Source organism: Macaca thibetana, chromosome 9, assembly GCF_024542745.1.
Source record: "Macaca thibetana thibetana isolate TM-01 chromosome 9, ASM2454274v1, whole genome shotgun sequence".
NCBI lineage: Eukaryota > Metazoa > Chordata > Mammalia > Primates > Cercopithecidae > Macaca > Macaca thibetana.
In genome coordinates this window covers 89,243,875-89,271,475 of record NC_065586.1, presented here as the reverse complement: position 1 = coordinate 89,271,475, position 27,601 = coordinate 89,243,875, and the positions used below count along the sequence as shown (strand labels likewise).

The window sequence follows — 27,601 nt, the reverse complement described above, 5'->3', positions numbered from 1 at the left end:
CCAAAGTGCTGGGATGACAGTCATGAGCCACTGCACCCGGCCTCCCTTCAGTTGACTCTTTTCTTTTTTTTTTTTTTTTTGAGACGGAGCCTTGCTCTGTCGCCCAGCCTGGAGTGCAATGGCGGGATCTCAGCTCACTGCAAGCTCCACCTCCCGGGTTTACGCCATTCTCCTGCCTCAGCCTCCCGAGTAGCTGGGACTACAGGCGCCCGCCACCTCGCCCGGCTAGTTTTTTTTTTTTTTGTATTTTTTAGTAGAGACGGGGTTTCACCGTGTTAGCCAGGATGGTCTTGATCTCCTGACCTTGTGATCCGCCCGTCTCGGCCTCCCAAAGTGCTGGGATTACAGGCTTGAGCCACCGCACCCGGCCTCAGTTGACTTTTTTTTTTTTTTTTTTTTTTTTTTGAGACGGAGTCTCGCTCTGTAGCCCAGGCTGGAGTGCAGTGGCCGGATCTCAGCTCACTGCAAGCTCCGCCTCCCGGGTTCACGCCATTCTCCTACCTCAGCCTCCCGAGTAGCTGGGACTACAGGCGCTGCCACCTCGCCCGGCTATTTTTTGTATTTCTTAGTAGAGACGGGGTTTCACCGTGTTAGCCAGGATGGTCTCGATCTCCTGACCTCGTGATCCGCCCATCTCGGCCTCCCAAAGTGCTGGGATTACAGGCTTGAGCCACCGCGCCCGGCCGACTCTTAAACCCTAAAACTTTACCGTTCTATATAAAAGTAATGTCTGCTTCTTCTAATTTATATATTTTCAGATTCTTACAATTTAAGCTTGTTTTTCTTTCCTTGAGCAAAAAAAGAAAAAAAAAGAAAAAAGAAAAACTCTGCTTAATAAAATGTAAACATCACAGAGATACATGACACAGAAAGTGAAAATCTCTTGGTTCCGTCCTCCTGAGATAACCACTGCCAGCAACTTCTGCTACTGATTTTAAAGGTTCTTATCCACATAGTGGCTCCTGCAGAGGAGATATTAGAAATATTTATGCTGGAACACAAAAGTGAATATTCTTAGGAAAATTTGCCCCTGCAATTTAAAGAAGCTAGTTATGATCACATATCACAGAAAGTGAACACCTGAGGGGCTCTATTTTAAGGAATGCTTTCTTAGAGCTTTTATATGAAGATGACACAAGGTAGAGACCCTGGGGCACTGGTGGCTTGACTGAAAGTGTGTGTTGTCAAAGATGTTCTTTTCATTGACCTCCCTGGCAGACTGTTCCCGTGACAGAGAAGAGGGCTGACCCAGTCTCCAGGCTTGACCTGAAAACCTGTTACCATGGCAACTTAATTCGCCAGCTGTCAGTCCGCTTAACTAGAGCCTACGTTCCCATAGCTGGAAGAAACTATTTTTGAAATCTTATGTCTATTTTTGAAGCACCATCTGCTAAATTTGTGCTCTGTCCAAACATAGACATGGAAAAACTCATTCATAGCCAGACTTCACCGCTTCAAATGTCTTTCATTCCATGAATCCGAAAGTCATTTGCTTAAAATTTATTATTATTATTATTTTTGATGGAGTTTCTGTTCTGTTGCCCAGGCTGGAGTACAGTGGCGTGATCTTGGCTCACTGAAACCTCCACCTCCTGGGTTCAAGGGATTCTCCTGCCTCAGTCTCCTGAGTAGCTAAGATTACAGGCACCCGCCACCACACCTGGCTAATTTTTTTATTTTTAGTAGAGATGAGGTTTCACCATGTTAGCCAAGCTGGTCTTGAACTCCTGACCTCAGGCCATCTGCCAGCCTCAGTCTCCCAAAGTGCTGGGATTACAGGCATGAGCCACCAAGCCCAGCCTTAAAATTAAATTTGATCTAGTTCAGAAAACATTAATGACACCTGACTGTGGGACATACAGAGGTGAGAAAGCCATTGTTTTGCCACCAAGGAGCTTGCAGTTCAGTAGGAAGGTAAGAGATAAACATGAATAACTGTAGCCCACAGCTGAATGTAATACATTCCTCCCGAGAGGATTGACCAAATCGTTATACAGGAAACAACTGCTTTCAGAAAGTACTTTTTCAGCTCTGTATTTGTGGTGCCTTGCACAGCCCTTGAGAAGTCATAATTGTTAATAAATGCTTGGTTGGTTGAGTGAATGAATGAGTGAGTGAATGATAGGTGGGCATTGAATATGGTTTAAAAATTTTTTTTAAGAAGGGCGTTTTGGGGCCAGGCGCGCTGCCCCCGCTAGTTCACCAAAACTGCTCTTGTCAAGGTCGCTCAAGACCTTCATGTTGCAAAATCCAATGGTCCAGCTTCAGGTCTCTTCTTACTCAAACTCTCTGCAGCATTTGTTCATTTAATCCCTGAAACACTTTCTGCTCTTGGATTCAGCCTATTTGAACCAACACGTAGCTGCTCATCCTGGCATTCGCAAATAGAAGTGATCACCAAAGAAATTTCCCTCGGCCAGGCGTGGTGGCTCATGCCTATAATCCCCACTTTGGGAGGCCAAGGCGGGCAGATCTCTTGAGGTCAGGAGTTCGAGACCAGCCTGACCAATACGGTGAAACTCTGTCTCTACTGAAAATAGAAAAATTAGCTGGGCATGGTGGCATGCGCCTGTAATCCCAGCTACTCTGGAGGCTGAGACAGGAGAATTGCTTGAACTGAGGAGACAGAGGTTGCAGTGAGCCGAGATTGTGCCACTGCACTCCAGCCTGGGCGAAAGAACAATACTCCATCTCAAAAAAAAAAAACAAAAAAAAGGGGAGAAAGAAAAAAAGGAAGTGCATTTTGGGGAACACCAGTGAATATGCCATAGCTCCTGGCTCATTCAGAAGTGTGTTGAAAGGGAAGCATGTTCCTGAGGGCTGTAGGTGCGAGGCTGAGACATTTGTCCTTGATGGGAAGACCATGGGGCTCCATGAAAGGTGCTCCATGACAAGGGACTGACTTGGTCCGTGTTGAACTGGAAAATGATCCTTGTGCCGGAAGATTGTTGCAGGCCGTGTTTCCAGGATTGGGTTTCTAATCAAGTGGCTTTGTCTAGTAAACTGATTATATTAGTCCAATTTTTTTCTAGGATGTTTAGGAAAATCAAAGTGCTCATCATAAGCAAGTGATTCTCAATATTTAGACACAGGGAACTCATCAAGGGAGATCTCTAAACGTGCAGTCATCTGGCGCCCATCTCCAGAGAGTTTAATACAGCTCATGTGGAGGGGAGTCCCCAGTCCGTATGGAGAGCCTGATAGAGGCAGATTTCACTTGAGAAATGCTGCAGTTGTACATTTCACCTGGTGAACGTGATGTTGCCCAGAGGGAGACAGCTCTCTGGGCTTTGTTATCTAGGCTGGCTCACAGGCTGATTCATCAACTGCCCCCAGGACTGCGTTTGCATCCCTACCTCTTACGTTCCTCCGTGGTACCTTTGCTCTGGTCTATGTATTAGAATATGCTAGAAAATTCTTAGGGCACATTTAGTGTTATTTACTCAGGAATTGGGGTGCGGTAATGAATTGCTTTCAGTAGGACACAAACATTTATTTATAAAACTTCTAACATTTTAGAAATTCAGAAAAAAATTATTCTACATTCCTGCTAAGAAAATATGTTATCTCCAAAATATTACCTGTTTTCCTGCTTCAAAACTTACTCTTTCCTGTTCTGCATTGTCCTTTCAGCTTACACTGAAGATAATATGATATTAGCCCTTTGTTGTGCTTGGGCAATGACCTTTGGCTCAAACTGATAAAATTCTGGCTTAACCAGTACCACCATTTAACAAGACTTCATCTTGAAAAGCAGAATTAGGATCAAAGGCAGAGGCCAGGTACCGTAGCTCATGCCAGAAATACCAGCACTTTGGGAGGCTGAGGCAGGAGGATCGCTTGAGTCTGGGATCACTTGAGACCAGCCTGGGCAACATAGGGAGACTCCAACTCTACAAAAAACAAAAATAGTTAGCTGGGTGTGGTGATGCACGTCTGTAATTCCAGCCACTCTGGGGGCTGAGGTGGGACAATCGTTTGAGCCCGGGAGGAGATGAGTGGAGAGGGAGAATGTTTGGATAAAGGGGGCTGCCAGGGGCTGAAGTGGGGTCTGTGTTCCAGCCAGGAGATCCCAGTCCAGCCAGGGTGACCAGTAAGTGCTCCTCTTCCTCAGCCATTCCTAGGAGTTGCCTTCACTGGGGAGCTCTAACAAGGATCTCCCTCCCTGGCAAGGTGCAGACAAAGCGGAGTGATGGAGGTGAGGGGACAATGACCTGCAGATCTGGTGACATGTGAGATCTGAGTGCCTGATAGCCCACTCTCTTCTGCTTGGTAGAGAGAAGTGGTACTAGAGAAGAGTGTGGGAGCCTGGAGGAAGAAGGGACATTGATATGCACTGGGGAAAGGCGCAGTTGGGGATGCCAAAGGCAAACTTGACTGTATCACCAGGTCCTCTAGGGCTGCCAACTCTTCAGCACTGAGTGGGTGGACAGAAGCCACGTAGGCAAGTGTCATTATCATAAGTGACTGCACACAGGGCAGTTGGCAGGAATATTGCTGCTGAGCTTCTGGAAAGAGGACACAATACATCTCAGGAATGATTACATTGCTGGAGCTATGATGGAGAGCCATTTCTAAATGTTAATGGAAACGTCACAAGTAAAGAAGAGTGGATCACACACGCGGTTACTGATATTCAGAAAGGAGACAGGTCAGTGTTAGATGCAGTCAGAAGCTTGGTAGGATTTGACCAAGTGACATTATAATTGTTGGAGAGGCAGGATGGCATTCCTACAAGGGAGTTGTGAAGAGCTTGTCATAGCCAGAGAGGGACAGTGAGGAACCTTGAACCATTTTGAATCAACAGATCTGGATTTGAGCATTGGCTCCACTATCAAGCTGTGTGACAGTAGGCATGTCACTTAACCTCTCTGAGCCTCAAGTTCCTTTCTTACAATATCAGGAGGTTGGATTTAATAATATGTAGGGTCTCCTCCAGCTCCAAGTTCTGTGATTCTATTAGAACAGCCTGGTCATGGCTGGGCTCAGTGGCTCATATCTGTAATCCCAGCATTTTGAGAGACTGAGGTGGGTGGATCACTTGAGGTCAGGAGTTCAAGACCAGCCTGGCAAATATGGCAAAACCCTGTCTCTATTAAAAATACGAAAATTAGCCAGGCGTGGTGGTGTGCTCCTGTAGTCCCAGCTACTTGGGAGGTCAAGACTGGAGAATCCCTTGAACCCAGGAGGTGAAGGATGCAGTGAGCTGAGGTCGTGCCACTGCACTCCAGCCTGGGTGAAAGAGCGAGACTCTGTCTCAAAAAAAAAAAAAAAAAAAAGCCTGATCAAAGCCAGGGTTCATGTATTATAAGAAGACGGGATGAGAGAAGTTTTTTTGTTGTTGTTGTTGTTTTTCAGACGGAGTCTTGCTCTGTTGCCAAGGCTGGAGTGCAGTGGCACGATCTCGGTTCACTGCAACCTCTGCCTCTGGGCTCAAGTGATTCTCCTGTCAGCCTCCCGAGTAGCTGGGATTACAGGCGCATGCCACCATGCCTGGCTAATTTTTGTATTTTTTTTTTTTTTTTTTTTTTTTTTTTAGTAGAGAAGGGGTTTTGCCCCGTTGGCCAGGCTGGTCTCAAACTCCTGACCTCAGGTGATCCACCCACCTTGGCATCCCAAAGTGGGGATTACAGGCATGAGCCACCATGCCCGGCCAAGAGAAGTTTCTTTGGTGATTACTTCTATTTGCGAATGCCAGGATGAGCAGCTACGCTTTAGTTCAAATAGGCTGAATCCAAGAGCAGAAAGTGTTTCAGGGATTAAATGAACAAATGCTGCAGAGAGTTTGAGTAAGAAGAGACCTAAGGCTGGACCGCTGGATTTTGCAACATGAAGGTCTTGAGTGACCTTGACAAGAGGAATTTTGGTGGACTAGTGGGGCAGAGGGCTGGCTGGAAGAAGCATGAGAATCAGAGGCAGGGTGAAGAATGTGAGTAAAAATTATTCTTCTGGGGAGTTTGCTCCCAAGAGGGGCAGGAAAAATGGAGCAGTAACTGTAGGAGGCACTGTGGAGTCAATGAAAGTTTTGTTTTTTAAAATGCTCGGTGATATTTCAGCATGTTTATATTTTGATGGGAATGATCCAGTAGAAAGGGGGAAAATGATGAACGTATAAAGAGGCAGAAATCGCAGAGGCGAAACTTGAGTAGCAACAGGAGATAGGATCTGTGCAAATGTGGAAGAGTTGGCTTCAAGTCAGGGAGCACAGATAGTTCAGTGACTAATTGTAGCAAGAGAGAAGGCAACAGATACAGGTAGATGATTGATTTGGAATTGGAAAGATGTGGAGATTCTCTTCTAATTGCCTATTTTCTCAATGAAATAAGAAGACAGGTCAATAGTGGACAATGAGAAAGAAAGGATGTTGGAAGCTTTCAAGATGCAAAATAGGTGGCAGTTCAGAAAGATAAAGTGATTTGACTGTGCTGGTTAATTAGTGGCCATCTCAGACCAGGATCCAAGAAAGCTTTGGGATAGATGTCTTGGAAATGTGGTAAGATGTCCCGGCAGCCACGTGAGGACACTTACAGTTTGTGATCAGGAAATTAAAGTGAGACCAGTCCAGTAAGATGTCTGTGCTTCCCAGCCAAGTTCAGCTGGCTGGGTGCAGAGGTGACGTCAGTGGAGGGTTGAATAAACCAGGTAAGCACAGTGAAGTGAGAGGCGGAAAGGGATCAAGGGGCATGCAGTGGGGTGGTTGCAGGGTCAGGTGGTGGGATCTAACCTGGACTAGGGGAAAAGCAAAGACATGGAGGAAGTGGGGAGCAGGGAAGGCAGTGTGCTCATTAGATTGAGGCTGCCTGTGGGCTGGAGTAAGAGAGGAAGCAAACTGGAAAGATACAAAAGATGGCCTCTTGCCCAGGCATGGTGGCTCACGCTTGTAATCCCAGCACTTTGGGAGGCCGAGGCAGGCGGATCACTTGAGGTCAGGAGTTCGAGGCCAGCCTGGCCAACATGGTGAAACCCCGTCTCTACTAAAAATACAAAAATTAGCGGGGTGTGGTGGTGGGTGCCTGTAATCCCAGCTACTCAGGAAGCTGAGGCAGGAGAATTGCTTGAACCCGGGAAGCAGAGGTTGCAGTGAGCTGAAATCGCACCACTACACTCCAGCCTGGATGACACAGTGAGATTCCACCTCAAAAAAAAAAAAAAAGAAAAAAGATGGCCTCTCTAGTGGATTGAATAGTGGCCCTCTAAAACGCATGTCTATATGGAACCTCTGAATATGACCTTATTTGGAAACAGGGTCTTTGCAGATGTAATTAGTTAAGATAAAGTCACACTAAATTCAGTGACTATTGTTCCTTGTTTGTTTTGTTTTTTGAGACAGAGTCTCTCTCTGATGCCCAGGCTGGAGTGCAGTGCCATGATCTCAGCTCACTGCAAACTCCGCCTTCCAGGTTCAAGCGATTCTCGTGACTCAGCCTCCCAAGTAGCTGGGACCACAGGTGTGCACCACCACGCCTGGCTAATTTTTTTTGTATTTTTAGTAGAAATGGGGCTTTGCCATGTTGACCAGTCTGGTCTTGAACTCCTGGCCTCAGGTGATCTGCCCGCCTCAGTCTCCCAAAGTGCCGGGATTACAGGTGTGAGCTGCTGAACCTGGCCAACTTGTTCTTATGAGAAGAGAGGAGGACACACAGGGAGAAAGGCCATGTGACCACAGAGGCAGAGACTGGAGTAATGCAGCCACAGGCAAGGCATGCTTAGGATTGCTGGGAGCCACCGGCTAGGAAGAGACAGGAAGGATTTTTCCCTCGAGGCTTCAGAGGGAGAACGTCTCTGCCAACATCTTGATTTTATACTTGTAAGGTTTGGAACTGTCAGGGAACATATTTCTTTATTTTCTTTTCTTTCTTTTTCTTTCCTTGCTCTGTCACCCAGGACAGAGTGCAAGGGCATGATCATGGTTCACTGCAGCCTTGACCTCCTGGGGTCAGATAGTCCTCCCACCTTAGCCTCCCGAATAGCTCAGACTACAGGCGTGCACCACCACGCCTGGCTAGTTTTAAAAAAATTTTTTTGTAGAGATGGGGGGTCTCCCTATGTTGCCCAGGCTGATCTCAAACTCCTGGGCTCAAGCGATCCTCCTGCTTCGGCCTCCCAAAGTACTGGGATTAGAGGTGTGAGCCCCTGCGCCTAGCCAGATAATAACTTTCTATTGTTTTAAGTCACTCAGTTTGTGGGACTTCCTTACGACAGCCTTCAGAAGCTAATACAACCAGCAGCTTCCTGTTCAGTGGGAGATTGCTGACTTGGTGTGGCCCTCTGTGTTGGTGAAAGAGTTGCTCTTTGTAGATCCACTTGGCTGTGGATCACACTCATGCCTGGGTCTCATGAACAGGGCCTGCCAGCACAACTGCTAGCATTTTGCTCATGACACAGCTTGCACATGAGGGTGTGTTTAACAGTGCCGTAGGGGCCCCCTCATTCTTTGTGGAACCCATAGCATTCTTTGTGGAGCCCATACCATTGTTTAATCCCCTGCAGCTTCCTGCCACATAAAGGGGAGGTTTCCTGCTCGAATATTCTTCTGCTGCAAGGCACAGAAGCTGGCTGTCACCATGGCTTAGGCTGGTTTCCTCTGACTCATCCCTTTAGCCTAAAGTCTGAATAGCGGAAGATGTTCCCAGAAGAAATTGGCTGTTCGTTATCTGCAGGCTGATTCTAGAGCATCCATTGAGAATGTAATGAGTACTTGTCCAGAGTCCAGCATTGCAAAGGGGTATGATTGACCCCGACTTTTTCTCCTGCTTACTGCCATAAACAATCACTGGCCCAAAATGGTATAATTTAAGGCAAGGAAGAAGTCCCACTTAGGCCCAGGATGACGGAAGGAAGTTCGTCTTCGTCGTTTGGAGGAAACCAACAGCTATCAGCCCCAGCCATTTTTTGGTCCAGGACAGGTTTGCAGAGGGAAGGCGCCTGGCCCCCAGTGCTTCCCTGAGGCTGGTGCCAAGGTTGGGAGGAGCACCCCTTCGGCCGTCTAGGTATTCTTTTCTGAGAGCTGTTCAGTAGTTTTTCAAATGTGAAGGCACATTTGTGCCTGGGATCCTGTTTCCCTTCCCATTTATTTACTCATTCCACATTTATCAAGCCCTTTCTATATACTTTATGTAAGGTGTTCTGTAAGGCATGGGGCAGATACTAACCCAGTGGCACTAGAGGAATTAGAGACACACACACAGAAATATAGAGTGTGGAGTGGGAAATCGGGGCTGACAGCCTTCAGAACTGAGAGCCAGGAACAGAGATTTACCCACATATTTATTGACAACAAGCCAGTGATAAGCATTGTTTCTATAGATTAACTAAAAGTATTCCTTATGGGAAACAAAGGGATGGGCTCTGGCTAGTTATCTGCAGCAGGAACATGTCCTTAAGGCAGAGATCGCTCATGCTATTGTTTGTGGCTTAGGAACACCTTAAGCGGTTTTCTGCCCTGGGTGGGCCAGGTGTTCCTTGCCCTCATTCCAGTAAACCCACAACCTTCAACGTGGGTATCATGGCCACCGTGAACATCACGAAAAGCTCTTTCATCTTTCTTCTCTTCACAGTGCTGCAGAGATTTTGTTTATGGTCAGTTTTGGGGCCAGTTTATGGCCAGATTTGAAGGCCTGTTCCCAACAGATACAAAGAAACAAAGGCAAGCTCCCTGCTTCTGAAATGCCTGGGAGTAGGGGAAGCCTATGGGTTGACAAGCAGGTCTAAGACTGTGTGGCAAGGACTAGAAAGAACAATGTGTGTGGGTAGGACAGAGTGGGACTCACTCCATCTGGAAAAGGTAGGGAGGGTGTGTTGGAAGACAGTATGTTTCATCTGAAAATGAAGGAGGAGAGGAACTTACCTGGTAGAGAGTAGGACAAAGAAGATTCCAAGAGCTTGCATTCAGGTGCCCTAAGAGAAAAACCAGGTAAGCCCTTTTTTTGACGTCTCTTCAAGACTAGGCAAGAGGAGGCCCAGATCATCTTGCAGAGGACAAAGATTCCTTATCTTTGGCTTCCATGAGGTTTTCTCAGTAGCCTGAAAAAGATGTTGAGGTACTAGCAGGACAACATGTCCTTCACCTGCAGCCTGGTTTTAAATCCAGTTTTAAACCAGTGAGACAGGGTGAAAACTTGGTCCTGGTTTTAGCTCAGCTTCTAATCACTTAACCACAGGCAAGTTGCCTCAGCTTTCTGGACCTCAGGTTTTCTGTCCGTAAAATGGGGTGAAGGGTAGGTTGGATGAAGGATCTCTAAGGTCCCTTCTAGGACAACGTTCTGTAGGTCCATGGCTACTTGAAGGAAGTGTGAAGTGAGGATCTAGAGAGTGTTGAGTCAAAGGATCGGAGGACAGAGTAGGAAGTCACACTCAATGAGCAGGAGACAAAAACAGGGGCCCACAGAAGAACCCAAAAAAGTAGATCAGGGGAGGAGAGCTGCCATGATCTAAAAATATGTATATGAGCACTGGTGTTCAAGGCTGTGGAAGATCCAATATGAAGATACAGAAAAGGGCACTGAGCTTTGAAGAACAGAAGCCAGGCTAGGATGGGCAAAGCATGAATGAATGGATGGTGAGGAGCAGGGCCCACCCTGGGCTAAATTGCAAAGCAGTGCATATGGAGGCCCCCTCTTCCCTGGTGGCTGCCTCTTCCTCACTATGGGCCCCCTGCCTGCTGTGCTGCCCACTCTAGTGCCCCATCCCCATGCCCCACATAGCTGGTTCCAGGAAATGTCCTGTGCTCCAGAAGAAGCCCCTTCCAGTTGCAATGGTCTGAATGTTTGTGTCCCTCCACAATTCATCCATTGAAATCCTAACCCTGAAGGTGATGGTATTAGGCAGTGGGGCCTTTAGGGAGGTGATTAGGTCACGGGGGCAGAGCCCTCGTGCATGGGATTAGTGCCCTGATAAAAATGGGCCCAAGGGAGCTCCTTTGCTCCTTCTACCGTGGGAGGCAGAGAAGGCTCCAACTGTGTACCAGGAAGTGGACCCTCACCAGACACCGAATCTGCCAGTGCCTTGATCTTGGACTTCCCCACCTGCAGAACCATAAGAAATAAATTTCTGTTGTCTAAAAGCCACCCAGTTTGCGGTATTTTGTTATAGCAGCCCAAACAGACAAAGACACTGACTGAAACTGATTACACAGCAAAACTGAAAAATAAAAAGTTAATTTATTGGGTGCTGCTGCATGCCAGATACTGTGCTAAAGACTTCAGCTATAGATAATTACACCTTTACAGTCATCCTGTGGTAAATACCATTATTTTACCCTTTTAACAAATGAAGAAACTGAAGCTTAGAAAAATTAAGAAACTTACTCAGACTCACATAGCTGGAAAGTGGAAGGTGGGGAATGCATTTGAGCCCAGGCTGCACAGCTTCAGAACCCAAGATTTCAAGAGCCATGCTACATAGTAATCTGATGAAACTCATTCATACCAGGATGTGAATGACTGACAGGTGACTGTGGAAATTAAATCTGTTTCATGATCTTGCATCGTAGAGAAGGAGTTTCAGCATCCAAAAGCAGCGTTCTAGACAGGGTGGCTTGTCTTCTAGGCTCTCTTAGATTATGTTGTACAGATTACCAGAAGTTTTAACTCTTTGTGTATTAAGAAAAGAAAAGTTAAAGTTTGTCAGTGAGTTTCAAAGAACTCGTGAATAAAAGAAAGGGGAGAGGTAGTGGGCAGAGTTGATTTTTGGTTTTTGGTTTTGTGGGGAGAGAAAGATCTGTGTCTACTTGAAGGCATAGGAAAGGCTGCAATAGAGACGGAACCCCTGGAGGTACACAAGAGAGAGGAGACATCTGGGGAGCCTGAAAATATTCAGGAGGTAGTAGGATCTAATGCATGTCAGAGGGTTGAGATTTTCACCCTGCTGAGCAAGGTAAACCTTTTCCTGAGTGCAGAGGAAAGGTAGGGGGGGAAAAGAGAGGACACGTGTGTGTGAAAGTGACAAGCCAGGAGGAGGAAGGGAGAGCACGATGATCACCTTGGTGCTTGGCAAGAAAATGAGGAGAGTTTCTTTTCTGCCATGAGGGTGGAAAGAGCAGTTGTGAATTAGGAGGTTCAAGCAGGAAACAGTGTAAATAGTTCACTAGCAGATCTCTAGAGAAAAGATCTGCAGTGGGAGGGATGGAGTTGAAGCCTGTCCTTGCAAGACTTCAGTGTTCCATAGCGTTTCTTCCTTTCTCCATCCTAACACTGATGAGAACTTAGCAATCCCTGGCTGGGTGCGATGGTGCCACCTCCTCTCATTGTCCCTGTGATCTCTGCCATTCTCTTGGTCTCTTTTGAAGGCAGCCTGAGCAAGAGCCCCGATGCACTGTGAACACATTTTCCTAAAGAATTTTTCCAAGTCACAAGAAGTCCCAAGTCAATGTCACCAAGAGGATCTCCTCCACCTGCCACTTTAGGAACACTTAAAACACGATGGCAGACAAAACTGTGTCCTGGAAACCTGAGCCTTCGGACATTTACAGGATAAGGGCTATCCCTCACTCGGTTTCTTTCTGATATTTTAGGAGATGGGGAAGAAGATGAAGGTGATGAAGACAGGTTGGACAATGCAGTCAGGGGCCCTGGGCCTAAGGGCCCAGTTGGGACGGTGTCGGAAGCTCAGCTTGCTCGGAGGCTCACCAAAGCAAAGAACAGTCGGCGGATGCTGTCCAATAAGCCACAGGACTTCCAGGTAGGAACGGCCTGGTGCTCTGCATCTTTGTTTAATCTTCACACTGCCCATCTGCTGGCAATTGCAGTGATGTTTCAGTGGACCTATTCCAATGGACAATGGCTCAACCAGTAAAGGGAGATGTCAGTGCATAAACCCAGTAAGCAAAGCTCTCCATCTTTCTTCTGCAGGCACAAGTGGGTTTAGTCCAGCCAGATGACAGTCTCCAGAGAAATAAAACTGTAATTCTCCTTCCCTTTGGCAGAAGGAAAGAGCTAACCAAAGAATAGAAGCACAAACACTGTCTTTTTCGTAGCTCTGGGCACTGTCTTAGACTTGGGAGGCAGCTGTGGAGTTGGTTCATCACTAGGCTCGGCAAGACCAGGTGCCCGGCTGGAGTCTGAGCAGTGACCTCCACCTGCCCTGCCCTTTCCCAGGCCGGCTTTGAATGATTTCATCCCCACAGCTGCTCTTGGTCTCTGTAACCCAACCCCAGTTCCCGTCTTGGGAATGAGCCCACGTGGCCCCGCCCAATTGGTAGCACCTGGTGTACCACACCGCTGCCCTGGCCTGGTGTTAGCAATCGTAGTAGGCGAAGGAAATGAAGCAACACCTGAGGAGCCTAAGGATCCCACGTGCTGGGAAAGGATGGGTGACCACCCCGCTTCTGTGCTGCAGATCCGCGTCCGGGTGATTGAGGGCCGACAGTTAAGTGGCAACAACATAAGGCCTGTGGTCAAAGTTCACGTCTGTGGCCAGACACACCGAACAAGAATCAAGAGAGGAAACAACCCATTTTTTGATGAGGTAAAGGGGTTGAGAGGGCATGTTTCTGCTCACGAGTCCCACAGGGGAGGGAAACATGGGAGCAGCTTCACGGGTGAAGACACCACTGAGTTCCAATCAGAGATCACAGGAACAAAATTAGGTGTAACCATGTGAACACATGGCAGGGTCTTGGACAAAGCCCTGGAGTTTAAGCTTTGTGGTAAACCCACTTCTGGAGAAATGGGTAAGTAACAAATGTAGCCTTTTTTTTTTTTTTTTTTTTTTTTTTGAGACAGAGTTTTGCTCTTGTTGCCCAGGCTGGAGTGCAGTGGCGTGATCTCGGCTCACTGCAACCTCCACCTCCGGGGTTCAAGTGATCCCTCTGCCTTAGCCTCCCGAGTAACTGGGATTACAGGCATGCACCACCACACCCGGCTAATTTTGTATTTTCAGTAGAGACGAGGTTTCACTATGTTAGCCTAGTCTCAAACTCCTGACCTCAAGTTATCCACCCACCGCCGAAGTGCTAGGATTACAGGCGTGAGCCACTGCGCCCAGCCAGCATTTACTTAAATAAAGTTGTCCACTTGGGACAATCTAAAAGGTATCTAGCTTTTAGATATCTAAACGCTAAATGATGTGAAGATCCAAGGCTAAGCAGGTATGGGGGTACACACCTGTAATCCCAACACTCAAGAGGCTGAGATGGCAAGAGTGCTTGAGCCCAGATGTTCAAGACCTGCCTGGGCAATATAATGAGATGCCTTTAAAAAAAAAAAGTACCTGGTCCCATCTGTCAGTGGCTCTCAGAGATGCTGTTGCCTTTCTGGTGTTTTTGTGACAGCTTCTTGATGATCCCTTCCTGATGGATCCCTTCGACCCTTATGAGAGAGGACGCGATGTCTCCTAAATCTACCTTTGCTTATTCTGATTAGCAAGGTGTCTCTGAGGGACAACTCTCTGTGACTAATCCAGTTTTTTAGAGGTGTCAAAACATACTTGGCTGCAAAAATAATGTATGTTAAATCAGTTATTAGCACACAGGGGTTTTGTTTGTTTTGCCCCCCATACTGATTTTTTTTTTTTTTTTTTTTTTTTTTTTTTGAGACAGAGTCTCGCTCTGTTGCCAAGGCTGGAGTGTGGTGGTGCAATCTCAGCTCACTGCAACCTCCACCTCCCAGGCTGAAGCAATCCTCTCACCTCAGCCTCCTGAGTAGGTGGAACTACGGGCACACACCACCACGCTCAGCTAATATTTGTATTTTTAGTAGAGATGGGGTTTTGCCATGTTGTCCAGGCTGGTCTCAAACTCCTGGCCTCAGGTGTTCCGCCTACCTTGGCCTTGCAAAGTGCTGGGATTACAGACGTGAGGCACTGTGCCCTGCCTCCCATAGTGAGAATTTAGCCTGTTCTATTGCCCTCTTTTATAACACTCCACAAAAATACGCGATACCTTGACAACCATCTCAAATGCCACAAAACTCTGTGACTGGGCTGTGGGGAGAAATGATATATTTAGGGAACTTTTCAGAGTCTTGCCCAACTGTGCTGAGGAGACACATTTCTGGGATTCCTCGGGCCTGTATCTCCTGCTCTGCTCTCCAGCCCAGGCCTGTCTTATCACACTTCCTCTTCATTCCCTGTAGCTTCTAATCCCAACCCTGGCGTTTGTCCTTTTTTCTTTTTTTCCTCTTTGTTCAGAAAAGACATGGTTTCTTCCATGCAGCATTTCTCTTTCTTCCCCTTTGTTCAAACTGGCTTCCAGCTCTGCAGAAGGCCCCATTTTCTTCTCACCTATAACCTCTCCCCATCAAAGGAATCGCAGACGACAGCAGGCAGCCAAGTACAGTAGTATACACATTCTCACGAGAGGTAGGGGCTGCACAGAGATGGGGCACTGGAAATGGACTTGGGGGAAGGCAGAGAGATTCACGTTGAGGGCACAACTGGATGGGGAGGGGAGGAGGCAAGATGCTGGATTACTTGGGCCTAACGCGTAAACCCTGTCGATGCATTGATAATGCAGGTTTCCTGTTGACTCAGCTGCATTCCCAGGAGCCCAGCAAACATCTCCACCTTCCTTAGAAATTTCCCATTTTAATGAGTTTGAGGGGGATTAGCTCCCTTGGCAAAAGAGAAGACCAGTACCTTAATCAATAAAAAAATTGTATGGGATAGGAGAAACAAAAGTAAGATGATTAAAAACAAATATATATATATATATATATAAGAGGTTTACTAAAAAAATTTCTAGCCTGGCCAGGCATGGTGGCTGACGCCTGTAATACCAGCACTTTGGGAGGCCGAGGTGGGTAAATCACTGAAGATCAGGAGTCCAAGACCAGCCTGGACAACATGGTGAAACCCTGTCTCTACTAAAAATACAAACAATTAGCCGGGTGTGGTGGCACGCACCTGTAGTCCCAGCTACTCAGGAGGCTGAGGCAGGAGAATTGCTTGAACCTGGGAGGAGGTTGCAGTGAGCCAAGATCAGGCCACTGCCCTCCAGCCTGGGTGACAGAGTGAGACTCTGTCTCACAACAAAAATTTAGCCTGGCATGGTGATGGGTGGCTGTAATCCCAGTTACTTGGGAGGTTGAGGCAGGAGAATTGCTTGAACCCTGGAGGCAGAGGTTACATTGAGCCAAGATCATGCCACTGCACTCCAGCCTGGGCAACACAGCAAGACTGTCTTAAAAAAAAAAAAAAATCCTAGCCTGTATATATCTTTTTAACCAAATATTAAACTTATTATCATCAATAATGGGAACAAAAAAAATGATGTGGTGTCCTCAGGTGGTATAATGGAAGTGATCAATATCACCTGTGTCAAGTCTTGTCAAATGGCCAATTTGCATCCAAGTGAGGAAACATTCACCCAAGTCTAGACTGTGGGATATTCTACAAAACAATGGGCATGGTGGCTCATGCCTGTAATCCCAGTACTTTGGGAGGCCAAGGCAGGAAGATCACTTGAGGCCAGTAGTTCAAGACCAGCCCGAGCAACATAGTGAAACTTCATCTCTATTTAAAGAAGAACAAGAAGCAAGGAAAAACACAAGAAACAAAGAAGGAAATAGCACTGTTCTTTATAAAAAGGAAGCTGAAGAGACTCAAAAACCAAATGCAATGTATGATTCTTGCATAGATCCTAGATTTCTTTGAAAAGCTAAAGTTTTTTTGTAGGGATGATTGGAGAAATGTGAAAATTGTATGTTAGATGTTAAATTTCTTGGTTATGATAATGGTATTGCAATTATATAGGAAGATGTCCTTGCTCTTAGGAGATGCATGTAAATGTATTTTGAAGGGGTGAAGTGTCATGATATCTAGAACATTCTTACAAATGGTTCAGTTTAAAAAAGAGAAAGATAAAGCAAGTGTCCAAAAATGGAACAATTGGTGAACATAGGTGAAAGGTGGTATTTATTTTACCATTCTTTCAGCTTTCCTGTAGATTACAAATATTCCTAAGTAAAAAGTTGGAGGAAAAAGTCTCAGCTGGAATAAATGCTCAATCTTTTTCTTTTAGGATTAACATTTATTAGCCTAACATGGTTAAACCTCCTATATACCTAATATTCATATCCCAAGAATCAACCTTCTTAAAATTAGCTTTTACAATGTGGTCAATATTGACTTTGCTGAGGCACTAACTTAATTTAATGGGCAAAATTGTCTTTAAAGATGCTTTCTTGGAGTAAAATTAGAGTCACTAGACACTAACAGAGCTAAAGATGTCAGAGAAATTTAAAACACACGCCAGGTCATGCCAGCTGTAAGCAATTGTTTTAGTAAGCATTGCAACATGAAGTCACCTTGGATCTTTTTCCTCTTTTTTTTTTTTTTTTTTTTTTTTTTTTGAGATGGCTTCTCACTATATTGCCCTGGCTGACCTTGAACTCCTGGGCTCAAGCACTCCTCTCATCTCAGCCTCCTGAGTGTTGGGATTACAGAGGTGTACCCCTATACCTGCTTAGGCTTGGATCTTTACATCATTTAGCCTTTAGATATCTAGTCCCAGGTGAACAATTTTATTTAGTTAACTAAATGCTGTATTTGTTATTGACTCCTTTCTCCTTTTTCCAACATGAAGAAGTAGGTTTACCATGAAGCTTAAACTCCAGGGCTTAAACTCCAGGCCTTGCCATGTGTTCACATGGTCAAAACTAATTTTGAATTTATGTTTTGTATTTTTTTAGGAGGGCCCCCAAAATTATAGCATCAGATCCCACTAAATCCGAATCCCCTGTTAACATTTAAACATCTGCTCTATTGTTTTGGCAGTTGTTTTTCTACAATGTCAACATGACCCCTTCTGAATTGATGGATGAGATCATCAGCATCCGGGTAAGGGTCAGCGCGTAGGAAGGTACTGCTCACTCACTGCCAGGCAAAGCCAATCATTTCTTCACTACTCTTCTTTCTTGCAGGTTTATAATTCTCACTCTCTGCGGGCAGATTGTCTGATGGGGGAATTTAAGGTGGGTGACAACAGTCTGCTTCATTCAACTTACAGAAAGATGAGAACTTTCATAATAGAAATGTGATTCCTGTGTACCCATCTTGGTGGCATCTTGGGAATGTGTAAGGGTTCAGCATGATGACGCTTGCTGAAGGCTGCCTGGGGCTTGTCTATTTCCAAAGTGTAACACTGAACAGAGCTCTCAAAGTAAGATGACCTGAAGCTGCCATATCAGGGCCCTTCCCAGGGTTGTGTCTGTGGATGGAAGCGAATCCACTGCCACAGAGGGAAGGGGTGTTGACCATGGCAAGAAGCCCACCATCCACCTCCACTTACTGGGGGCCCCAGAGCTCCATCTGTAAAGCCAGTTATGATAAATGCAGAGTGTGAAAGGAAAGCCAAACAAGGCAAGATATTCAGGATGTTTCTCTAAGTAACTCTCACTGGAATGAAAGGACAAATTCTCGGCTGGCTTCTTCCCAGCAATTCTATGTGGAATAGGCTGTCTCTCCAAGAAAGGAGCTCTAGTCACTAGAAGTCCTAGAGGATGATCTGGGTCAGGCAGACCTGTGTTCATACCCTGTCTGCCACCAAGTAGCCACATGTCCCAGAGGAACTCAATCTCTCTGATCCTCAGTTTCTTCATCTGTAAAATGAGGTGATTGAGAAAAGTAAATGAGATGGTATGTGTAAAGCACCTAGCACGGTACCTGGCACACTGAAGTACACAATCAATGGTTATATTAAGAGTAGCATTAGCTGGAGGAGGAGCAGGAGGAAGAGGAGGAGAATTGGACAGGAAACTGGGCCAGGTGAATTTCTGTAGGATGACCAATGGTCCCACTTTGCCTGGGACTTTAGTGGTAAAATTGAGAATAACCCAGGCAGATTGGGACATATTGGTCACTTTGCTTCCGTGGTCTCTTCCAGCCCTAAGACTAGCTCATTCATTCAATAGTGATTTACTGAGAGTCTTCCATGTGCCACACATCAGACAAGGCACTGGGGATACAGAGGATAAGATGGAAATGTTGGGTCCCAAGGAAATTTAAGTGTAATCAAGATATGATATTGACATATAATAATGATGGCTTCTTTAAAGTGACTAGACTGATTTTAAAATCTACTTAGACTACTTTTGATTATTGTTTTCCCAGATTGATGTTGGATTTGTTTATGATGAACCTGGTAAGTAATATTCTCCCATCAATTTGAAGTCTTAAATTCATTCCTTCTAACTCTGAAGATGATTCCAGGAATCAAGACAATCTGGGGGATCAAAGAATTAAAGGAATTTTTAAAAAATATTAGGGAGAAGAGAGGATGCTTAGTGGGAATAAATAACAGTAGCTTAGTACAAATGTCTAATTTTTTTATCTTAACATTCAAAATAGATGATTTCTATGTTTCGTGAGGATATTCTGACCTTATCAAAATTAAATTATAAAACTAGTTGGTACAGCTTAGTCTTGTCACATGAGGACAGAATGGTGGGGGTGGTGTACAGGGAGAGTAAAAAACAAGACATGAAAGTGGAGACTCATCTGGGGAATTTGGTGTGTCATGAGGAGGCTTCCAAGAAAATGCAGTTTATCTTATGGCAGAGGAATCACAGACCTATCAGCATCTCGTTAGCATGTCCCTTTCCTTTTACTCCTTCTCTATTTTAGGCCATGCTGTCATGAGAAAGTGGCTGCTTCTCAATGACCCGGAAGATACCAGTTCAGGTTCTAAAGGTTATATGAAAGTCAGCATGTTTGTCCTGGGAACCGGAGATGAGCCTCCTGTGAGTCCTTACATTCTCTACTTTCTACACTTCTCACTAAGAAAGAAGACCAAGAGTTAAGCCTGTGGGCATGGGTAATTGTGAAATGGAGCACAGCTTGCCGTCAGTACCCTCTGATTGCCCCTGTTCTTCAAAAGCTGTTCTTTTCTTCATCATGGACTTATCATTCTAGCTTGCTTAGACTCCTATCTGGTGTCTATGAGTGAGCGTTTAATTGAGAAAAGATGCATCTGTTTTTACAATGTCCTTGCATCATTAGAAAGACTGCTTTTATCTAGAAAGCATGACTTACTTGCAGAATTAGGCATTGCTACCTAAATGGTTAGTGATTATTCTAGGAAACTGGGCGGCAAAGTGCAGAAGTGGCCAGAGAGAAGTTGAAGGGACATCAGAAACACACACACACACACACACACACACTCTCTCTCTCTCTCTCTCTCTCTCTCTCTCTCTCTCTCTCTCTCTCTTACTATTTGGTGCTCATAAAATGACAGAAAGATACAAAAAAATATGAGCATTGATTTTGTGGAGCAGTTTTGAGGTTGAAGGAAAACTGGTGGTTGATGGCAGGTTGAACTCTTAAGCCCCAAACACAGGAAGTCCTAATGGAAACAATTCTGAATGGTTTCATTTTATAAGCATTCATCTGGCTTTTTCCAAGTGCTGCTTTTCTGTATGTATAATTTAAATCATGTGCCCCTAATAGCCTGAGAGACGAGATCGTGATAATGACAGTGATGATGTGGAGAGTAATTTGTTACTCCCTGCTGGCATCGCCCTCCGGTGGGTGACCTTCTTGCTGAAAATCTACCGAGCTGAGGACATTCCCCAGAGTATGTACTGATTTAATCTTGCCCCAGAATTGTCGGTTATCTACGTGATGAGATGTGTTAAAATCAAACTCTAATAGTGATTGGTGTCCCTATCGTATGTTTTTCTTCTGAAAGGGCTTCATGGGCTTATTTTCATTCATTCTGGTCCCGTTGAAAGCTACCTGAGCAGGCTCATGGCACAGCCAGTTGGTTGCTGATTGTGTTCCTTGTTGAGTACCTGCCTTTGGCCCATTTGGCTCTCTCTCTTCTTCTATCAATGTTCTGTATCTTCTCTTTATTCCAGAGGATGCTAAAGAGACATGAGCAGTCAGCACTTCCAATCCCTTTCATCCCAAATGAAAATGTGAACTGTTATCAAATCAAGGTGTTTGCTATCCAGCTATAAAAAAAAAAAATAGCTGAAATTAGCTGGGCTTGGTGGCAGGTGCCTGTAATCCCAGTTACCTGGGAGGCTGAGGCATGAGAATCACTTGAACCGAGGAGGCGGTGGTTGCAGTGAGCCATGCCACTGCACTCAAGCCTGGGCAACAGAGTGAAACTCCATCTCAAAAAAAAAAAAAAAAAAAAGTGCTGAGCAAAGGGTAGTAACGTCACGATCGCTTCTAGTGATTCCATTTATAGGAACTAGTCTGGTTATCCCTCTGTCACGGCTGATGGCCCAGCCTCCTATCTGCCTTGCTGGGCCTGTCTGGTTCCTGCTGGGCTCTGGGACATGGGATCCTTCTCCAAGTCCCCAGGAGGCTGCACCCACTATACAGGCCATGGGTCTCTTCAGGATTTGCTGCTTTTCTTGGGAATCCTTTTCCTCTTTTAAGATCGTATGGTCTTAAAAGATGGTATTGTAGGACCTCCCCATACCCACCTTTCTCTCAAAAATGTGTCAAATGGGCCGGATGCAGTGGCTCATGCCTATAATCTCAGCGCTTTGGAAGGCCAAGGTAGGAGGATTGCTTCAGGCAAGGAGTTCAAGACCAGCCTGGGCAACATAGCAAGACCTCTGTCTCTATTTTTTTTTTTTAAAGAAGAAAGAAATACATAAAATGAAGTAAATAAATTAAAATCCTGATCTCTATTTACTTTTTAGCTTAATCAACTGTAGATTGTAGTTAAGTGTATTATTTGTGATTATGCCAAATTTTCTTGAATTTCTCTGAAAAAGACTAGGACTATATCATTTTGACCTATAGTACCTTTCTCCCGATTGAAAGCAGGCCTGAGTTTGAGAATCATCTCTTACTCTCACTGAATGAAATGTGTTGTATTTTTTTCCTCCGTAAAAGATCAAGTCTTTTTTTTTTTTGAGATAGTCTCACTCTGTCACCCAGGCTGGAGGCTGGCATATACTGGCTTGATCTTGGCTAACTGCAAGATTCAAGTGATTCTCGTGCCTCAGCCTCCCAAGTGGCTGGGATTACAGGCATGTGCCACCACACCTGGCTAATTTTGTTTGTTTGTTTGAGACTGAGTCTCGCTCTGTCACCAGGCTGGAGTGCAGTGGCATGATCTTGGCTCACTGCAATCTCTGCCTCCCAGGTTCAAGCAATTCTCCTGCCTCAGCCTCCCGAGCAGCTGGGATTACAAGCGTATACCACCACACCCAGCTAAGTTTTGTATTTTCAGTAGAGAAGGGGTTTCACCACGTTGGCCAGGATGGCCTTGATCTTCTGACCTTGTGATCCACCTGCCTTGGCCTCTCAAAGTGCTGGGATTACAGGCATGAGCCACTGCGCCTAGCCTGTTGCAACTATTTTGATGTATAAGAGAACTTTTAAAATTTTGCCAAATTTCTGCTGTTTTTAAGAGAATTGAATTTCATTTCTGCTGTATAACTATCACCTTTCAGTGGATGATGCCTTCTCACAGACAGTAAAGGAAATATTTGGAGGCAATGCAGATAAGAAAAATCTCGTGGATCCTTTTGTAGAAGTTTCCTTTGCCGGAAAAAAGGTTCGTACATGATCTAAATGCAGATGCTGCTAAGAATAAGTATTTAAAACCACTGTGCTTTCCTTGGAGTGAATTCCTACTTACTCTTTGTTAAAATAGCCCCCTGATGGGCCGGGCACTCTGCGGGAACACAGATTATCTGAGTCTGAACACGCCAGACTTCTCCACAGGTTTATTTTGGAGTGGAAAGTATGCAGAACACAAATTAGAAAATTCAGTCTTTTGAGAGATTAACATAGGGAAGGCTACCACTGAATTTCTGGAACTGCTTTTCAGGTCCAAACATTATCTTAACCTTAGGCAAGCTCTCTGGCCAGCCGCACCCATCCCTGCTAAATGCTGTAGGACAGAGACCTAATGAAAAAAATGGTTAAAAACAAGTTCCTGGTGCATTGAAACAGCAATGATTAACGTTAAACCCATTTCATATTTTACAAATCATCAAGAAAAAGTTCAACCAGGTTCTTAAGTATATAAGTAAACTGGTAAAGTCATAATCTAGTATGCATAGATTGTAAACTTTTAGAACTTGGAAACTTGAAAACCTACACTTTTGCTTTGGTGATTTTGCAGGTTTGTACAAACATAATTGAGAAAAATGCAAACCCAGAGTGGAATCAGGTCGTCAATCTTCAGATCAAGGTTTGGCTTTCTTTTTTTTTCAGAAAAAGTAAGAGTACTTACTTTAATAATTACTAAATCATCGAGAAATAACTACTTTTTTCTGTTTCATTTTTATAGTTTCCTTCAGTGTGTGAAAAAATAAAACTAACAGTATATGACTGGTGAGTTGAAAATAGATACATGTCTAATTCAACATAAAAGAATTAAATATTTGAATATTGTGAAACATTACTCTGGATGGTCTCTTTCTGGTATTTTGCTTTTCTTCCAGAGGAAAGGATGAATTGCTCCTGGAACTGGGTGTTTTCTTAAAACAAAATTTAATAATAGTGTTACTGCAAAAAAAGCTTTGATTATTTCGGTCCAACTGCTCATAAACAAAAGAAGGGGAATGTGCTCTGAAAATGCCCCAAGATAAGAGATCAGGGATTTAAATATCATTAGGCTGTCCAGAATAGACTTCAGAAATACAGTCAAGCATTTTTGGGGAGAATCACCAAAACATTCTGAGAGCAATTCATTGTTATTGTTAAAAAAGAAAATGGTAAAACTACCTCAATGAAGGCAAGGAAAAGTCCTTGAAATGTTCTGATGGAATTTTTACTAGACCAGCCTCCTAGCACTGATTGGCCATAACAAGACCGTTCTTGGAATGTTCTAGTTGGTTGTAGCATTCAGCAGGCACCCTTAGCTCCCTGAAAGTGGAAACATGACAAGTATCATTACCATCATCATCATGATCGTAATTATGTAATCTGCCTATAATTGATTAATTCATTTTATGACAGTGGTATTGAGTGTAACCATAGGCACATCCCTTGGCCTCTCTGTACAATTGCAATTTAATAACTTCAGAATGAATTACTTCACTAGATCAGTGTTTCTAAAGGGTGGTTGGAAGACCATCTGTATCAGAATCAATTGGGATATACTTATAAATGCAAACTCTTGGTCCTCACTGTAGGCTTATTGAATTAAAAATGTGGACAGGAGATGAGGGTGAGAAGTCTCCAGTTGATTACTAAGTACAATTAAGTTTGAGGCCCACTGGGCATGATCATTTCTGAAGTCTGGGGTATTTTCCAGTTCTAACTTTTTTTAATTGTTGAAACGACATATCTTCATAGATGGAGCTCTTAACCTATTATTATTATTATTATTTTACATAGGGACCGTCTTACTAAAAATGATGTAGTTGGAACAACATATCTACACCTCTCTAAAATTGCTGCCTCTGGTGGGGAAGTGGAAGGTAAGTCATTCAACAGATCTAGAGCAAGACTGGATACAGAACTTCTGGAGAAAAAAATAAACAGTAGGTTTGGTTTCTTAGAAGCCAAATGTGATGAACCTAGTGAACCATTTCAATGATGTTTTGGTGATGGCCTGCAAAACAATTAATAATTGAAGTATATAAGTAAACTGCTAAAGTCATAATCCAGTATGCATAGATTGTAAACTTTTAGGAACAATGAAATTTACAGTTTGAAGATTTTCAGCTTTCTTGCTCCCATCCAAAACTTCTTTCCCAATAGTGGTTTTATGAAATGTTTGTGTCAATACAGAGGGCTACCACCTTATTTTTTAGAGTGGCATTGACCCAAGTCCACCCACCTATACAATAATACTCCCTTCTCAACTGATTCCCTTGGCAGGAACAGTAAGGTCAGATGCCAATGAACCATGTAATCCTCACTCCCTAAAATAGTGTGTATTAGGCCTTCATTCTCACAAGCACTGATAGCCAACACATTGTTTTTTCTGTAGTTTTCCTAACACTTTTCTTGAGAACTACTTGGCTATACCTGGCATTATGGTTTTGTGCATATATGCCAGAAATTGTAACAGGGAATGAAGGAAAGAGGTTAAGATGATAAGAGAAAAAATTAATGTTAACACAGTAATACCAACAGCTTGCTTATTTATTTGTTTTTTGAGACGAAGTCTCACTCTGTCACCCAGGCTAGAGTGCAGTGGTGCAATCTCAGCTCACTGCAACCTCTACCTCCCAGGTTCAAGCAATTCTTCTGCCTCAGCCTCCCGAGTAGCTGGGACTACAGGTGCCCACCACCATGCCCAGCTAATTTTTGTATTTTTAGTAGAGACAGTTTTACCATGTTGGCCAGGATGGTCTCCATCTCCTGACCTCGTGATCCACCCGCCTCGGCCTCCCAAAGTGCTGGATTACAGGCGTAAGCCACCGTGCCCGGCCCAGCGGCTTATTTTTTGTGACCAAAACTAAAATTATTGTAATTGCCAATAGATTAAACATATTGAGAGATTAAACACAGGAAACAAAGTAAGAGACTTTGAGACAAAATTTTGTCTTGGGGAACCCAAGGTTCCTCTCAACCTTATCTTGTTTAAGGTCTTTTATATATTTTGAAAAAACATTGTTAAAAGCAATGGATAACATAAATAAGAACCTGGTTATATATATATATATATATATATATAATACATATATATATATAGTATTAGATATTAGAGAGAAGATGAAGAAGATATTAGAGATATGGTGAAGAACATATAGATTTCCTGTCTCCAGAAGGGGGGGAAAATATAAAGGCAATCAGAAGACAAGGTGGTGAACAGACATATAGTACAAATATAAAGGTACATGGCTGGGTGTGGTGGCTCATGCCTATAATCCCAGCACTTTGGGAAGCCAAGGTGGGCAGATTATTTGAGGTCAGGAGTTCGACACCAGGCTGGCCAACATGGTGAAACTCTGTCTCTACTAAAAATGGAAAAATTAGCTGGGCATGGTGGTTGAGGGCCTGTAATCCCAGTTAGGAAGCTGAAGCAGGAGAATCGCTTGAACCTGGGAAGTGGAGGTTGCAGTGAGCCGAGATTACGCCACTGCACTCCAGCCTGGGCAACAGAGCAAGACTCCATCTTGAATGAATGAATGAATGAATAATTATATGTGGCATTATTTTAAGCAAATGATAGAGGGTAAGAAAGAGATTCCATCTGAATGTTCTCTGCTGAGTAGCATAGTGATCATAACACTGGAGCTGCAATGAAGGAAATGTAATCACAGCCCTTTCCTTTTCTCTGCAGAGAATAATATTTATATGGTTGCTAGAATGTAAGCACTATTTATTTTGATTTTTGATTTTTAAAATTTAACCTGTAACCAAAGCTCTGAACAAAGTGTAGATGTCATCACCCATTACAGTGTAAAAATATGGAAGATAGAGATGAGAAGCCGAAGGAGGAAGAGGAGTGGAGGTAGGGCAGGGGTGCTAATAGCCTCTTCTCTTCAAGTCAGGAATCTCAATATGACTATAGATAAAATCATAAATGTGACCATTACAGGAAATAAAAACCATGCTGGAACTATATGGGGGGAGGGTAAAGATGACTGAAATCCATTCATTATTCATAAGAAACCATTAAATAATATCTAAAGATAATTATTCAGAAATAGTGGCATAAGCATTTTGCTTAGTGACGTGTGGTAACATACAGAAGAACTAAAAACAGAGATTGCTACAAACAATTTTAGCTTCTGCCTCTGGGGCCTGTCATTGCAAGCCCTGCAGACCATGGGGTTACAGGGTCTTAAAATAACAATGGGCTGTCAACATCGCCTTTCCCCCCACAAAGAAACAAACCATGCTTTCAATCAAATGTGCAATGAACTCCAGGCCTTTGCTTACACAGCCTAAGACCACATTTACTTAGATTTTTTGATGTTGGTCCCAACTAAGCCGTAAGATAAATAAATGTTTTATTAAAAACGTGAAATGCTGGTAACTTCACCAGGACCCCTCTGTCCCTGGGCAGCTAGCTCTTCTGCTTCCTGGCTTCCTTGGGGCTGGGTGAGATTGAGTTACTCACGTGTGGTGGTTCTGCTTGTTGTCACAAAATCAGGTGTCATTTTGCATTTAACCAATGAGAATTGTATGCATTACAAAAGGGTCATATGTGACTTGGGTCTGAATTTGGGATTTTTCTGGTGTTGCTAAATCACGTACCTGGCACTGGATTTGATTAATGTTTTCAATGTCTGTTTCATAATGCCTGTGTTTTTCTTGTTTAACCAGTCATATTTTTACTATATAGATTTCTCATCTTCGGGAACTGGGGCTGCATCATATACAGGTTTATGCTTCGTAATTTTGCTTTCTGTTAGATCTTCCTAGCTAATGTTATCTTATTAAGAATATATTGACTGTCTTTAGAACTTTTTTTGACATTTTGCTGTCTCAACATAGTTTCGCTAGAGTAATAATTTTTGTGTTAGTGCCATATGGTTGTCCTGCATGGCTAAGCTTAAAAGAAATGTGCTAACCAGGCTTTGCTCCGTGTCTCATGCTTTCAGCTAAATGTACACCATCGTATTTGGCTTTATTGCAAATAATTTATTGTGAGATATAACATTTTCTGTTATCGTTTATGTTCAGTAGGTAGAGATATGGAGCACTAAATCAATTGTTCTGAAATTTATCAAGTAACTTTCCCCCAATATCAATGTGAATCTCTAGGTTGGAAAATACTGAACGTTTTTTA

The 27,601-nt window shown here is 43.9% G+C and overlaps 1 protein-coding gene across 2 annotated transcripts in view; it reads left to right on the top strand.

Annotated features, from left to right (window-relative positions):
- Positions 1-27,601, top strand: part of MYOF (myoferlin) — a 173,061-nt gene that overhangs the window by 58,224 nt on the left and 87,236 nt on the right. Inside the window, exons 6-17 of one of the 2 annotated variants that reach the window (XM_050802712.1) lie at positions 12,512-12,678; positions 13,336-13,464; positions 17,713-17,775; positions 17,859-17,909; positions 19,048-19,078; positions 19,561-19,676; positions 20,383-20,509; positions 22,353-22,456; positions 23,030-23,098; positions 23,198-23,241; positions 24,250-24,332; positions 27,155-27,193. In XM_050802712.1, the coding sequence (XP_050658669.1) occupies positions 12,512-12,678; positions 13,336-13,464; positions 17,713-17,775; positions 17,859-17,909; positions 19,048-19,078; positions 19,561-19,676; positions 20,383-20,509; positions 22,353-22,456; positions 23,030-23,098; positions 23,198-23,241; positions 24,250-24,332; positions 27,155-27,193 (1,023 nt within the window). The remainder of the gene's footprint in view (positions 1-12,511; positions 12,679-13,335; positions 13,465-17,712; positions 17,776-17,858; positions 17,910-19,047; positions 19,079-19,560; positions 19,677-20,382; positions 20,510-22,352; positions 22,457-23,029; positions 23,099-23,197; positions 23,242-24,249; positions 24,333-27,154; positions 27,194-27,601) is intronic. The other variant, XM_050802713.1, reaches the window with a different exon arrangement.